The sequence below is a fragment of the Ischnura elegans genome (genome assembly GCF_921293095.1).
Source record: "Ischnura elegans chromosome 13 unlocalized genomic scaffold, ioIscEleg1.1 SUPER_13_unloc_4, whole genome shotgun sequence".
In the NCBI taxonomy this organism is placed as follows: Eukaryota; Metazoa; Arthropoda; class Insecta; order Odonata; family Coenagrionidae; genus Ischnura; species Ischnura elegans.
Genome location: NW_025791660.1, coordinates 9,424,719 through 9,441,370, shown reverse-complemented (window position 1 = coordinate 9,441,370; position 16,652 = coordinate 9,424,719). Strand labels below are relative to the sequence as shown.

Below are 16,652 nucleotides of genomic sequence, written 5' to 3'. Positions count from 1 at the left end.
GATCCATCCACCGTAGCACACTTTCATTGGACTTTTCCAGTCCTGTGTTACAACACGCTTTAAAAATTCTAAACTTGGAGCCTTATAAAGTGAGAATGGTGGAGGAGCTTTGTGAAGAAGATCATGGGTATCGAAACCATTTCAGCAACTGGATGAGTGACAAGCTAAATGAAAACCCTATGTTCACATTTCAGGTTAGTATCTTATTCATTCTGTTGTTTTATGTTATTTTTCTTTGCTCTTAATGTCTTTTGGTAATATTATATCAACTTGTATGATGTATCTAAATTAAAAATGAAATTCATTCTCAGCTTTTATGTTTCAGCTTATGCTTTCGGACGAAGTATATTTTTTTAATGGAGCTGGGTCTTCAAACCACAGGCGATATTGGGCAACAAGTAATCCCAAGGCACGGTGTGAGCAGTCGTTAAACAGAAATGGTGTAATGGTGTACATGGCCATAACAGCTAGCCATGTTTTTGGGCCATACTTTTTCGAAAAGAACGTGAGGACAGACACCTATCAGGCTATGCTGGAGGAAAGCCTTCACCGGGATATGGAGCGTGAAAACTTTGGAAATGCTGAGGAAGTGTGGTTGCAGCAGGATGGAGCTCCTGCACACAGGTCTAAGGCAGTCCTCAATGTACTGAAAGAGAAGCTAGGAAATCGGCTGGTGTCCATGGGGACAGAAGTTGAGTGGCCACCAAGAAACCCCAACCTCACTCCGTGCGATTTCTTTTTATGGGGATTTTTAAAGCAGTTAGTGTATAGAAAATATTTAATAATGTTGAAGAACTGAAAAGAGAGATAATAAGATGTTCAGAGTTTATTACCCCGATTATGCTTGAGGACATTTTTACTAGATCGATTGTCAAGTGAATTCAATTATGCCTGGCATGGGAGGGAGGGAAAATTGAATAATGGGTACTCTATATTTATTTTTATTATTATTTATAAATATGACTTAGACTTTCTCATTAATATAAACCAAATTTTTACTTTCATTTTAATGCACAGTTAAGTTTGAAATTAGCTCAACTCAACCCAACATCCCTTTCTTAATCACTAATTTAGTAACATTGAAATGGGAATGGCACCACCCTTTAGAAACACATTTTAAACCTTTAATTTAGCATGGTGTTTACCGCTCCATTGTCTTGGGGGAACCTAGAAAACCTTCCGGCTAGCAGGATAATTCCCTGGATATTTTTGTGCAAACCTCAGTGAATGTTGGCCACCTTATGACCTCAGGAGGGTAACGACTTAACAAAATGGGCACTATTCACTCACTTGGTCACCCTTTGGTTGGGGACATTAGTTTCCTTGATATATCAAAGCATGCCTTTATGACCTTTGTCCACCATTATGAACCATGGAGGTAAAAAAATCAACAATACTGATAAATTAACTGCAAAACTGTTGTAAGCACCCTTAAAAACCTACAGTTTGACACGTTGGTTGTCACAATGGCCTGACGTTTACCTCTAAGACCCTTGACTGCCATTGTGACCTCCTAAGGTCAAAAAATCAACAATACTGATAAATGAACTGCAAAAATGCCTTCAGCACCCTTTAAAACCTGTGGTTGTACACTTTGGTTGTTATGATGGCCTGACCTTTACCTCTATGACATTCGACCTCAGTATTAGCCTTGGAGGTCAAATACTGGATAAGACAAGTATTTGGACAATACCAATGACTTGGGCACCCTTTCAAACCCATGCATGGACACTGTTGTGAGTGCCTGTGGTGCACAGGGACTGCGCAGTGTGAGTCGTGTGTAGTAGTAGTCACCCTGGTTACCGCCCCGGACGTCACCTCAACAGTACGTTGTAAGACTGAGTATGTAATATGTCTTGTGTTAATAAATTGGACTTTGTTGAAAGTCTGTGATTGATTTAACGAGTGATTAGATTAAATCACAACATGGTGTCTGAGGTTTACGAAGGTCGACTGTTAGTTACGACTCGAGAGAAATCGGCGAAATAAGTCAGTTGCACCATGGGGGAAAAGGCGAAAACCGTGAAAGAGTTAAATGATATTCACGAATTGTCCTTTGATGGTGACATCGTTGGAAACTAGATAAAGTGGAAGCAAAAATTTAAACTTTATTTAAAAGCGAGTGGGTGTGATGGTCAAGAAGAGAAGAGGCAAGTATCCCTGTTACTTCATTTCATTGGGGATAAAGGTTTGAGATATATAACTCCTTCAATTTGTCGGATAAGGACAGCAAAAAATTGGAGAGAGTAATTGAATTATTGGATCGCCACTTTGTTCCGAAGAGAAACCTCACGGTTGAAAGACAAATTTTTCACACGTGTTCAAGGTGAATCGGAATCCATCAATGACTTTGTACCCGATCTGACCAATTTAAGTATATCTTGTGAATTTGGTGATCTTAAAGATAGTCTAATGAAAGACATTTTGATCTGTGGTTTATCGGAGACTTTCGCATATGTTAAGCAGAGTCTATTGAGAGAAGGGGAGTTGGACTTAACTAGGGCTCTTAATATTTGTAAGGCTGCTGAACTCTCTACCAAACAGGTCCAAATTATTGAGAATAAAGTCTCGATGCCGCAGCAAGCAGTCCACAGCCTCCGCAGTCGACAACATTCCACGCAAGCTGGGAAGAAGAACGCTGGCTCGTCATCGCCGAGAACTTCTTGTAAGAAGAAGTGTGGTAGATGTGGACGTTATCATGACCCAAATCCAAACAAGTGTTCAGCATTTGGGGTAAGGTGTCGTATCTTTCATAAAATGAATCATTTAGCTAAATTCTGCAGAACTGTAAAATCTGTAGACGAGATTGAACTGAATTCACGAGTTGATAATGAGCATAGTGATAGCATGCCTTCTCATATAAGTTCATTTCAGATATGCAAGGTGAATAGTAGAGGAAATGATCCCAAAATTTGGATGATACCTGTACAATTTGGTAAAGAAATTGTTGAGTTTAAGCTAGATACAGGTGCAGAAACTGATGTGATATCTGTAAGTACTGCTAAGAGAGCTGGAGCTAATGTGAAACCAATACTTGGTAATAATCTTAGACTTCAAGCGATTAGTGGTGAATTGCTTGACATTCAGGGAACTTGTGAGTTGAAAGGGGTATTTCCACAAGGTTCTTGTCATACTTGGGAATCTATTGTAGTGAAAGAAAATATTCCTCCTACAATAGGAATAGCTACTTGTGTGAAGTATAAATTGATTTCCAAAAATGCTTATGTGGTGGAAGTTAAAAGAAGCCAAATATGTAAGGTTGAAGAGCTGGGGCTAGTTCAACATTCTATGACTAAAGAGTTTCCTGAGCTTTTTAATGGGGATATAGGGTGTCTTCCTAATAAATACTCTATTGTAACTGACTCAAATGTAAGGCCCAGTATTAGTCCTTGCAGAAAAATACCTTTTTCAATTGTTGGTAAATTAGAGAAGGAATTGAAAAACCTGGAAGTTCAGGGTGTCATTTGTAAAATAGTGGAACCTACAGAATGGGTTAATCCTATTGTTATAGTTCAGAAAAAAGATGGTAATCTGAGAATATTTTCAGATCCAAGACATTTAAATAGGGCAATTTTATGACCACGATATAAATTTCCCACATTAGAAGAAATTTCAGCAAAGCTAAGTGATTCATGCTATTATTCTATATTGGATGCAAGTTCAGGATTTTATATGATACAGTTGGATGAGAAAAGTTCCAAACTCTGTACATTAGCTACTCCTTTTGGGAGATACAGATTTTTGAGGTTAGCAATGGGACTAACTTGTGCTCCTGAATTATTTAGTTGAGTGATAACACAATTATTTGAAGGATTGGAAGGAGTAGAATGTTATATAGATGATATACTTGTGAGGGGAAAATCTAAGCACGAGCATGATACGCGACTGAGGAATTTTATGCAAGTAGCCAAAGAAAATGGGATGAAATTCAATTTGAACAAATGTTCATTTGGTGTGAAAGAAATCAAGTTTCTAGGACACAGGATGTCACATGAAGGAATTAGTACTGATGCAAATAAAGCTAAAGCTATTCAAGAAATGCAAAAACCTCAGAATAAAAAAGAGTTACAGAGATTTTTAGGCATAACAAATTATTAGTCTAAATTCATTGCTATTTACTCTGAATTAACTTCGTCACTAAGAGATCTCTTAAAAGTTAGCTCCTTATGGATGTGGGATTCAATTCATGATGTAGCTTTTCAAAAGCTTAAAGATAAAATAAGTGAAGCTCCCGTTCTCAAATATTTTGACATCAACAAACCAATTGTCTTGTCAGTGGACAGTTCAGCTTATGGAGTTGGTGCAGTGTTACTGCAAGAGGGAAGGACAGTAGCATATGCATCCAAGTCATTAACTGAGGCGCAACGTAACTATGCAGTTATTGAGAAAGAAATGTATGCCATAGTATTTGCATGTTGTCATTTCAGACAGTACATTTATGAAAAGAGGGTTATAGTGGAATCAGACCATCGACCTCTAGTCTCCATATTTAAAAAACCTTTAGCATCAGTCCCACCCAGATTACAGAGGATGATGTTAGAAATACTTTGTTATGATTTGGATATTCATTATAAACCGGGATCTGAAATGCATATTGCTGATGCATTGTCCAGAAGTCCTTTACAAGAAAAAGACTCAAATTTAGATGATCTTAATGAGGAAATGGTTGCTCAAGTGAAGCTAAATTTTGATATGTTACCTATTTCTCATAAGAAATTGTTACAATTCCAAACTGAAACTGAAAAGGGTGTAGTGCTTAGATCTGTAAAAAAATATTTACAAGAAGGGTGGCCAGATTGTAAAAAGTCACTGGATGTTAAGGTATTACCATTTTAGAATGTGCGATATGATTTGCATACTATAAATGGGTTAATATTTAAAAATGAAGCTGTAGTTGTTCCAGAAACACTACGCAAAGAAATGTTAACAAAAATACACGAGGGTCACCTAGGAATTGAATTCTGTAAAAATAGAGTAAGAAATATTTTATATTGGCCTGGGATGAATTCTCAAATTATGGCTAAAGTCAAACAGTGCACAGCTTGTGCTAGTTTTAGCAATGCTAATAGTAATTTACCAATGATACCACATGAAGTACCTGATTTTCCTTGGCAAAAACTAGGTGCAGATATTTTTCATTATGCAGGTAGAAATTATCTACTTATTGTTGACTATTACTCTAAGTTCATTGAAACAGCTTTGTTGACTGATCTGAAAAGCAGTTCTGTCATTGATCATTGTAACTCTATATTTGCGCGACATGGAATTCCGCTTGTATTGATTACTGATGGTGGTAAACAGTTTGATTCCTCTGAATTTAAAAATTTTGCAAAACAGTATGAATTTGAGCATGTAATGTCTAGTCCAAATTACCCTCGTTCAAATGGCTTAGCTGAAAGGTCTGTACAAACCATTAAAAAGTTTTTTAGGAAAGCTCATGTAAGTGGTTCGGATCCTTATTTAGCGTTGTTACATTTAAGAAATACTGTAAAGGAAAGTTGTCCTTCACCTGCTCAACTGTTATTTTCAAGATCTTTAAATACAAATTTACTGAGCAGCAAACATGAACTTAGACCAAATGTTGTTAAAAACATGAAAGATGTACTTGAATTGAAGTCACAAAAACCGATGTATTATTACAACAGAAATACAAAAAATTTTAAGGAATTGTCGATTGGTGATGCAATATGGTTTAAAAAAACACCCGGCTCAAGATGGTTCAGGGGTCGTATTGTTGAAAAAAAATGGTTTTCCAAGATCGTATGTAATTGTTGATGTATTTGGGAAAAGATATAGGAGAACCAGGCAACACATAAAAGTGAATAATTAATCCCTGAATTATTGGTCTCATGATGATGTACCTGGGTTATATGTGAAATACCCAGAGAAGGAACGTACATATGATGGCAATGAACCTATTGTAAATAAACCCACTGTTAATGATTATACCAAAAGATCTGGGCGAGAGGTGAGACCACCTAAGCGACTAATTGTGGAAGTCGATCACTTATTGAAGGAAAGGGAGATGTTGTGAGTACCTGTGGCGCACAGGGACTGCGCAGTGTGAGTCGTGTGTAGTAGTAGTCACCCTGGTTACCGCTCCGGATGTCACGTCAACAGTACGTTGTAAGACTTAGTATTTAATATGTCTTGTGTTAATAAATTGGACTTCGTTGAAAGTCTGTGATTGATTTAATGAGTGATTAGATTAAATCACAACATACACCTATGATTTTATGCTATTCTTTTTGCCACCCTTATGTCCTTGACTGTGACCTTACTGGTTCAACAGTTGAATTTTCATGAACAAAATGTTATTATCGGTTTCCTCGTGTCCGAAAACCTAAGAATTAACATCCTGATCAATGAAATTCAGACTTTTTTCTATCTCAATTTTTTTAACATTGAAAATTTTGGTTTGGGCCCACATTGTAAGGTAAAAAAATAAAAATTCTAAAACATTGCTTGCACTCAACAAAACTTAGGATCTCTCCCCATAAGTATGCCAATTTTCACGAATATTGCTGGAGTAAAAGTTACTAAAATTAGAGGTCAAGCATGTCACATGACCCTAGGGACAGTCTGTACAATTACATAAATCTAGGAAGCAAGATGTATAGATCAAAATTCCTGCAAAAACATTTGTGAGGGAGTTAGTAGTCATTCATAAGGAGAAGATCGGAAATAAAATAATCTCAAATGAGCAAAAAAGAAAGACAGCTTATTTCGCTGATTTATCAACACGTGAAAGTGGTATCAAGCAAAGAAATAAAGAAGTAGTAATGTATCGTACGTTCGCAGAATAAAGACATTAAAACAAAATTGTTCTGTTTCTCGTGCGATAATTGGATGTGCTTTAGCTTTATGAATTATATTTCCAAGGACTGTAAGAAAAATTCTAAGGATCAGTGACAAGGAAAATAAAGTGCAAAAATATCAATATATGTTTGTCATCATTAGGAACCTAGACTACGAAACTTGAATAAGTTGCCGAAATATGAGTCAGCAGGCAGTAGAAAAGGACTACCGTGCTAATGCCATGATAACATTACTCACTGTGCATATTGAAGATTCTGAGGAAGTAATTTTTGTAGGAGACAGATGAGGATTAGGCTATAAATTTTGGGGGGAACACCACCCCCAAGTATAGTCTCAGGATAATCCAAGTATTATCAGATACGTATTGGAAGTGTGAACAAATATTTCTCAGATGGAACACCAGGTCACAGTGGTCATTGTTTCAGACATGTCAACACTATAATCAAGCATCGTTTTTCTGCGCAATTGTGAGTCACGTCTGCCGTGAGGATGACACTCTACCTTCAAATTAAAACTGCAAGTAAAACTTTATTAAAATCATAATATTTACTTTCAGATGATTAAATGATAAACTCAGTTAAATTTTTCCCTTCCATTACATTCATTCACTATAAAATCTAATTCCATTAGTACATCTTTATTGTATTGCATTTGGGCACTGATAATAGCAATAATTAAATTGTTTATTCTTTTATAGGATGACCCATTGTAGATTCAATGACGCTATACTTAAAAATACATTAATCTTAGCAATTTTTCTCAAATGAAATGTTGTCTAACCCATTTTTTAAAAATGTTCTATGTGGTGTCAGGAGCACCCCACACAAGTAACCTCGATCGGGAATCTCGCGTGAGTAACGCTGGGTTATTAACATTATAATGAGCTAAAACTAAAACCAGACGGAACTGTCTGTGATAACTCAAAGAATATTGAATTCAAGATATTTGTTTCATTCAATTCAAACATCAAATTTACAGGTTATATTTACAAAAATTAATCAATTCATGTATTTTGTTGAATGCTGAACATTTTCCACTGCTCTGTCGATAATTTTAAAGGTCCTTTCATAACATTTAACATTATTCATTAAAAACTTTAATGCTCCATTAAATTTTGATCTCTAACTGAATTGCTTTTTCGTGAATTTGGCACCTAATACTTTGTTGGAGTCACTGAGCATTATTTTTTGCCCTTCGTGGCAAGTGATTCATCAAATACAAGATATAGTTACTTTTTCTATTGCTATAATCTGTTGAGCCCACAAATACAAACATTTCGCTAAATTTTTCATTCCCGTTGATATGAACTTGAAACTACAGCCGGCCGGGCTATACGGTACATCAACACAAACAAGTTAATATCTGCTTGCCTGAATGATTTCACAGGGCTTACAATGAAAAAAGATTCAATCACGCTGAAGAAATTTCCACACAAAATTTTGCAAAATATTTCAGATAACATTCTGCGTCCAAAATATGACAAATATATCTGAAATCATTGAATTTGATGGGCTTTTTCAAGCACAGTGGGCATAAAGTGGCAGGTTGGCCAGTTCCAAAGGCAACCTACGAAAGGAATGAAATCATATGCAAGACATTTCAGACTTGTCGTGGAAAGCATGCCCATAGAATGGAATAAAACAATAACTAAGGAAATCAATAAAATGTAACCCCTCACTTACTCCGAAGTAGACAAAATCATACAAGGCAAGCTCTACAGTTATCTGGCCTGCCACATTTGAAGTGAATATGTTGTAATAATAATCATTTTCTTCACGCTAAGCCTGCACAGGGGTACCCTCGGAATGGGGAATTCTACTGAAAATGAATGATTATGCGATAAAAAAATATCCTTCGTACCGTAAATTAAAGTGAAAGCAGTTCTTCTCTAAGCTACGTATTTTTTGTAGAATTTCACTTTGAAAATTATACATTAATCTTGCGCTCAAAATGACCCATTGCCATGTTGGCTGAGCGTGTCATCAGAGGCCAGTAAACAATAGGTTTAAGTGGTGCCAGTAGACTATTTGTCCAAGTTTTAGAAAAACCTATGTATCTCTCAATACAATTAATTTTTTATACGTCAATTCCATCATCAGTCATGTGAAATATTTATCCTGAATAATTGATAGGTTTAAAGAATGTATGCAAACTGGAAGATGCAGCACCATCTTGACAAATTGCGCTTATTACTTTCTCATCCTCCTCATCCACGGCAACTACCACAGTATAAGCTTATTGTTGTCACTTAATGTTATGGTGTCACCTTAGCCTCAATAGTGCAAACGTTCAAATTTATTAACACTTGAACCTAACAAACGGTAGAAGCACAGTATGTCTCTCTTTCAGACCTTAGGAATGCTAAGTAAATCAGCGTAAAATATGATCCGTTGTATTTCTCCAAAACGTTAACATCACATATTCCAATATTGCACCAAGTACACATTAAAAGCAATGAGTAAATGACAGTAGTTAAATGAGACACAAACCAAGCTTTAGATTATTAGCGAATGAGATTAATGATTTAATTTATGTCACATTTCAATTTTGCGGCTTCACAACTCTGCAAAAATAAATCTTCATTACTGGAGAAGAAATAAGTGGCCATGAATTAATCTACCTTCAGAATGTTCCCAGGATGCGTCTTTACGAAGTTGGAGTCAACCATTGCACAATACAGGCACCATAAAAACTTTAAAATATTCACAACTGTTTTTGACACATCCTTCAAGTTATGAATCATTATCGTCGTAGATATTTGTTATCATTGTTTCTGTTTTGTTATTGCCATGGAGCAAGTCTGCTTACTCGCTGATGTCACAGGGCGTTTTTGTGGCAGGAAAGAATTTGGTAATTGTTCCGAACTTTGAAGCTCTCAAGCAACAAGAATATAGAGAATCATGAATTATTTATACTGCATATATATTTTATATGCAAAAATATTATTTTGCATACCTTAATAACTTTAACTTGCTCATCTAAACTTGAAAAAAATTAGCTTTCTAATTTGAGGAGAGCACCCAATTCCTTTGTAAAGACTACGAGAAATTCCCAATGTTAATACCTGTGTTTTTCACTGCAATAACTCATTCAACCTGTAAACCAGTTCACTCCACAAACAAATCATCCACCAAATACTCAGTAATTTACAAATTTCTAATACATTACACTCATTTCTATGACGTATGCCAACGCCAAAAACTTGAGAATAATTAAGGAAACAGGCATAAAAAGTTCACATTAGCAAATATTTTACACGAACTCCATGCTCATTGACGCCCTAGCTCATAACTGACCAGGCTAGCAAGGTTTAGTTTAGATACCAGACTTCATTTGCGCATTGCACCACTAGAGGTTTACATATGCAACAGGCTTACCATCGAAAAATGAGGTATTTCCAACAATGAGTGATCTATTATTGAGGTGCATTGCATTATTTTAAACATGGATATTTAACATGAACTTTTTTCATTCCACATTAATGAATTTTTTGACTCTTTTTCATATTTGAAGACCATAGATGAAATGTGACCAAGTGGAAGCCATTGAGTATCTCTTGGACTCAGTAATTGCTACATGAACTATCACAACTTGTTCCTTCAACAAAGTCATTCACTGCTAATATGTACTTAGAACTGCCTGCGAAGACAGCCATTAAAATAAAATTTCAAAATATCACAAAATAGACTAGAAAAGAAGACATTCCCATTCAAGTAGTTCATTGAAATCTACACCAGCCATTAATTTTTCCATGTAATCCAAATTCAATAAACAAAATTGATGTATAAAAAACCACATCCCATCAGTAAATAAATGGGCGCAAATATGATTCTAGAAATAACCTTAACTTTGAGTGTAACACTTTTAAAAACAAACAATTTTCCATGTACTCAAAATTAATTAACCCTTTCGCTCTATTGTCCCATACAGAGGACGTTGCTTAAAATGGAGATAAATAGACTAGGGACCTATTCTGGACCTGTTAATATTTTTGTCTCATATAGAGGACACTACATTGATGAGGTCTGTATCATGCTGCCACCTACTCGGCGTATCTAGAACTACTTACAACTCTCGCAATTGGGATATCCGGGCTGTTTTACTACGTGACCGGACGTAACAAATTTAGCATTTTTTTATTTCCTTTAAGACATTGATAAAAGTCTCGGTTATTTTTTTTTAAATAGAGATACGTTGGTAGAGTGCATGTGATTTTTTAGATCAATCAGAAGTGATTTCTGAAGCCTCTATACTCTATAGAAACATCGTCCCGTATAGAGGACAATATTTTCAACGCCACCTGTTTCCGGTCAGCGATCAAAGTAAACAAACTGTGAAAGGAAGTGCGTGCTCACGGCTTGTGTTTGTTTTTCGGAGATTTTATGAAACTTAACGTTCTAATTTAGAGAACAATGTCATTTTTAAGCTATGACAATTTGTCGGATGAACAAATAGTTAACATTTTAATCAGTGATGGTGATACTTCCGATTTAGAAAATCTCTCGGATGATGAGGACGCAGTCAATGAAGTAGCTGTAATTGATCAAGAAGGTAAGAAAATATCTCGTCCTGTTTCCTGTGTGCCTTTCAATTGATAAAGTTACCTTACAATAACTAAGACCCTAGATTCACGTCACGTCAGCTACCTTATTTTCCTCTCAGAGTTTTATGAATGATTTTGATTGAATCAGGTGGAGACCATGAAGATAATCCATCAGATGATAATGATGTTGATGTGTACGAAATTATAAATTTACCGGAGGACATTCCTGGGCCGTCCACTTCAAAGGCTTCAAGCTCCTCGACCAGAGAAAAGAGATCAACAAGTCAGCGGCAAAACAGGGAAAGATCTGCATCAAGTAGTCAAGGTACCAGTGAATCACATCAGAGCAGTCAGGCTCCAAGACAGCCACCAAACCCTGATCCTGCAGTTCGCAAGGAAATTTTTAATTCTCTCAATTTAACTGACAGAAAATCCATCTCTTGGACAAAAGGTCCTCTTGACTCCCATGCCATAAACTTTTATGAGTTACCGCCTAAAGAAGTCACAAGTCTCCCATCGCCCTATGAATATTTTCAGCGTTATATAACAGATGACTTGGTGCAAGACATGGTGGAAAAAACGAACCTTTATGCGACTCGAACAAATGTGGCTAATTTCCCACCGGTAAATGAGCGAGAAATGAAAGTTTTTATCGGAGTAAACCTGGCTATGGGTATTTTCAATTACCCGCAGATACATCTATTTTGGAACCAAAAATTCAGTATTCCACTCATTTTAGACAACATAAGTCGTAATCGCTTCCATAAAATTCGGCAAGCTTTCCATGTAACAGATGTGAATGAGAAACCAGCTAATTCTAATGACAGGTTTTGGAAAATCAGACCGATTTATGAATCTATCAGAGCTCAATGTAAAAACCTTGACATCGAGCCAAACCTTTGTGTAGACGAACAAATGATTGGATTCAAAGGACAAATTAACGTGAAACAGTTTATCAAGAATAAACCAACTAAGTGGGGTATAAAAGTATTCGCACTTTGCGGGGAAAGTGGGACTGTATATGACTTCATTTTATACCAAGGTAGTAGTACAGAAATTCAAGAAAAATACAAGGATTTTGGTCTCGGGCCGTCAGTAGTCATGCAACTCGCAGAGCGCATTGACCAAAAGAATTGCCGCCTCTACTTCGATAATTATTTTTCTAGTTATCATTTATTCCAGTATTTACTGAAGAAAGATATCTACGCCATTGGTACCATAAGAATCAATAGATTTTCAAACCCTCCTCTCACAGATGATCCAAAGGTGAAGAAGAACCAAAAACGAGGCTACGCCGAAGAGGTCAGGAGTAATGATGGGTCAGTGGTTATCACGAAGTGGCTAGATAATAACACTGTAAATGTAGGCTCCAACTATAAAGGTATCGGGACTATGGACAAATGTAAACGGTGGGATCGAGCTACCAATGCCTTCATTGAAATTGATCGACCTGAGTGCATTAGACTCTATAATGAAAGCATGGGAGGGGTTGATAAATGCGACTTTTTACTTGCCATTCACAAGACAAAAATCCGAACCAGGAAGTGGACACTTCGGATGGCCAACCATGCATTTGATCTTGCAGTGGTTAATTCTTGGTTGAATTATAGATCAGATGCAGAAGCAATTGGTTTGCCAAAGAATAAAATTTTAGACTTGCTGGCTTTTCGACTTTATGTTGCGGAAAGTCTTGTTCTTTGTGGATCGACTGCAGGGAAGAAACGCGGTCGACCATCCAACTGCCCTGTCATTTCACCAACAGTTCCAAAAAGAAGGAAGCAAATTTTAAAACCGATAGATGACATCAGATTTGATAATGTGGGACATTTTCCTGAATTTAAGAATGTCGCAAGCACTGGCAGATGCAAAAATCCCGGATGCAAAAGTAAAACATATATAATATGCACAAAATGTAACATTAATTTATGTTGTGCACGTGAGAAAAATTGTTTCCATGAGTATCACGTGAAAAAGTAAAAATTGTGTCACGCCGTTGTAAGAAAAGAGAAAATATGTTTAAAAAATAAAACCAGCACTAAATTTTTATTTCTAATCAATTTGTTGTTACTTGTTTTCATCATATAAATGGATGATTATTTTTATTTATTGGTATTTTATTGGTCTAACATTTGCATGATATTGGAAAAGTTTGAGCTGACAAGCAAACAAATGAAAGAAGAAATAGAGCACATAACAAAAGTTATAAAGGTGGTGACAATTACTCATCAAGTAAACAAAACTTCTTCGTCGTCCCCTATTTTCCTATTCTTATGTTTGCAGAAAAAATTGAAATTTAAGAAAAAGTTTTAATACAGGGTGAAAGAAAATAATAAAAAAGGCAGCATTATCTTACTCACCGCACATTGAAGTTTGGTTTTATTACTATATAAATTAGTGAAAAAATTTATCTCTATTTCTTTACAGTAACATCACATTCTTCACTGAAAAAAAGGAAGGGTTAAAATTTACTTCTAACTGTCAGGGCTGCTCTACAGTATTAAATACTTTAAGACTTTGGAAATCATTACACCACGGAACTGGCGCTGTTGTTCCCAATGTCCCATTTAGAGGACGATCTGTATTTTTAAAACCATTAGTGCTACAGAGGTCAGACACAACTCAAAAAATTGAAAAAAAATAGCTGATTCTAAAAATATAAGTTTCAAAATTTTAGGATCAAAATCCAAAATGCGGTAGCGAAAGGGTTAAACAAAATTGATCAATAAAATTAAACACATCCCATTATCTAATCCATGAGTCTAATTACAAAAAAAACTTATATGTACAAATAATAAGCGTTTCCACAAAAGAAGACAAAAAAAATATATCATGAGAATCAAAATTATCACCTCAAATTTTTAACACCTGTTTACACCACACATTAACATACACAAGTTATAGAGTGAATGCATGAACAACTTTAGCAGACCAGACTGGAATGTGTACATATGCGTTGACCATATCAGAACAGGTTCTATTTTCTATTCATGCATTCACACAAGTTATGTGGTTACACGGTGCATTTTTGTTTACATCCATGGGTTCGTATATTTAGATAATAACTAGTACAGGTAAATGCATGGAATAAACAGACCTATAAGCAAGAACGGTAATGAAACGACCTCTACTGATTTAAAAAGCACTACAGAGTTTAATATACCCTGCGAGAATTATGAGGACTCCTGCATGGGAAAAACATCTAAATACATAAAAAATAGTATTTCACAGCAAAAATATCTCTTAGAAATAAAACACCTATAGGAATGAGCCCATTCTCCCCAACAAATAAATGTATACCACACTTTCATTTTTGACTGCATCAATATTATGAACACAAAACATTATTAAACAAAAAATTATTTCAGTAAAATTTTTATACGCGAGCACATAAAGTTTTATATATAAGTATATATAAAACTTTATGTAAGTATATTTATTATAAAAGTATTTAGTATTTTAAAGTATATTTATTTATTTATATATAAGTATATATAAAACTTTATAAGTATATCTAACATATATAATTTTAACAAATAAAAAGTTATTAAATCAATCAATTACGAAACAAATATAAAAAATGGCATTCCTATATAATATTGTAACATAGTAACTAACAAGTACACTAAATAGCCAGGTATGTCGAATCACTTCTCTGAACTTGTTTTAAAATATTTAAATCGATTTGTTGAAATGCCTCATTGGATATTCTTTGCAAGCTGAATTACTCTGTTGTAAAACCAAAGAGGTAAGAAGCAAAAGAAAAATATAAAAAAAATATTCCACAAAATTCTTCACGTTCACTGATATGTGTTATGAGTTGGTCATTGGTAAATTCAAATTATTCACTTTCATGACTTTTTAGGATTGTAAACACTTAGTTATACCACAAGAAAAAGCGACTTCGGCCGTCACAATTGAGGTACCAACTGCGAGTTAATTAATACCTCGTCAGGATTCGGAAACACTAAGCGGGGAATTGGACATTTTTCACTGCTCCGTCGATCATTGGCGAGGTCCTTTCATAACATTCAATATAGTTAACTAACAAATTTAATGCTATATTAAGTTTTGTTCTCTGATAAGATGTGCTTTTCAGTTATTTTTTCATGTAATACATTGATGCAGTCACTAAGCATTTAGGCCTGTTTACACGATGCATTATCAGGTATGAGTTAATGTACGTTTTCGAGAATGATTTTTGTGGACCAGAACGGTACATGTACGAATGCATGAACCAAATTAGAACAAGTTTTATTTTCTCTGCATGCATTCGCACAAGTTGGGTGGTTACACGGTGTATTTTGGCGTTCATTCTCGCGTTCATACATTTAAACATTACGTGTCAATGTGCCGTGCAAACAAATACATTGCCCGTCGTATACTTCGTTATCGTATACACAATTAATTACATTTTCAAGTTATTGCTATAATCTGTTGAAACCACAAGTACAAACATTTATTAAAAATTTCATTCCAGTCTTTATGAACTTTAAACTATTAAGGCCGGGCACCACGTTAAGTTAACACGAACAAGTTAATATCTGGTTACGAGAATGATTTCACAATATTTGAAAGTTACACGAGGCTTCCAATGAAAAAAAATTAGATGCACTCACCCTGAGGTAATTTCTACACGAAAATTTTGTCAGTTCTGCGTCCGATTCATGACAAATATTTCTGAAATCATTGACTTCGATGAGCTTTTTCAAGCACAGTGGGCATATAGTGGCAGGCAGGCCATCTCCAACAGCAACCTACGAAAGGAATGAAAACATATGCAAGAGATTTCAGACTTGCTGTGGAAAACATGCCCATACAACGGAATAAAACAATAACTAAGGAAACCAATAAAATGTAAACCCTCACTTACTTGTAAGTCAACAAAATCGCCTAAGGCATCCTTTCCAGTTATCTGACTTCCTGCAATTGAAAAGAATATGTTGTAACAATACTCATTTTTCTTCGTGCAAAGTCTGCACGGAGTACCCTCAGAATTCCTTCATGAAGACTCAGATAAATTCCCAGTGGTAATACACATATTTTTACAGCAATAACTCATTCTATCTATAAAACCAGTTCACTCCTCAAACAAACCATGCACACACCACTCAGTTATTTACAAATTTCTAATACGTTACGTTAATTTCTATCACTCACGCCAACGCAAAAACTTCAGAATAATCAAGGAAAGGTGCATAAAAAGCTCACATTTACATTGGACCTAAAAAATCAATCGCATTTCGACAGAAAAGACAGCAAATATTTGACACGAATTCCAACCTCATTGACG

At 35.4% G+C, this 16,652-nt stretch overlaps 1 protein-coding gene and 1 long non-coding RNA gene across 2 annotated transcripts; one reads left to right on the top strand and one right to left on the bottom strand.

Annotated features, from left to right (window-relative positions):
* Positions 1-10,854: 10,854 nt before the first annotated feature.
* LOC124173315 (piggyBac transposable element-derived protein 3-like) lies at positions 10,855-13,404 on the top strand. Its single transcript, XM_046552834.1, has 2 exons — positions 10,855-11,370; positions 11,511-13,404. The coding sequence occupies exons 1-2, from the start codon at positions 11,232-11,234 to the stop codon at positions 13,337-13,339; spliced, it is 1,968 nt and encodes a 655-aa protein (XP_046408790.1). The 5' UTR covers positions 10,855-11,231; the 3' UTR covers positions 13,340-13,404.
* A 2,680-nt stretch (positions 13,405-16,084) lies between these two features.
* On the bottom strand, positions 16,085-16,652 carry LOC124173341. The gene is made up of 3 exons (XR_006868508.1): positions 16,571-16,652; positions 16,233-16,282; positions 16,085-16,116 (listed from the first exon to the last, which is right to left on the bottom strand). It is a non-coding gene; the product is annotated as an uncharacterized LOC124173341 (long non-coding RNA).

Excerpts from the sequence above, each read along its gene's own strand:
- LOC124173315 (XM_046552834.1), top strand. The coding sequence starts at position 11,232 with ATGTCATTTTTAAGCTATGACAATTTGTCGGATGAACAAATAGTTAAC. Across the intron at positions 11,371-11,510 it reads AGCTGTAATTGATCAAGAAG|GTGGAGACCATGAAGATAAT; the intron begins GTAAGAAAATAT and ends TGATTGAATCAG.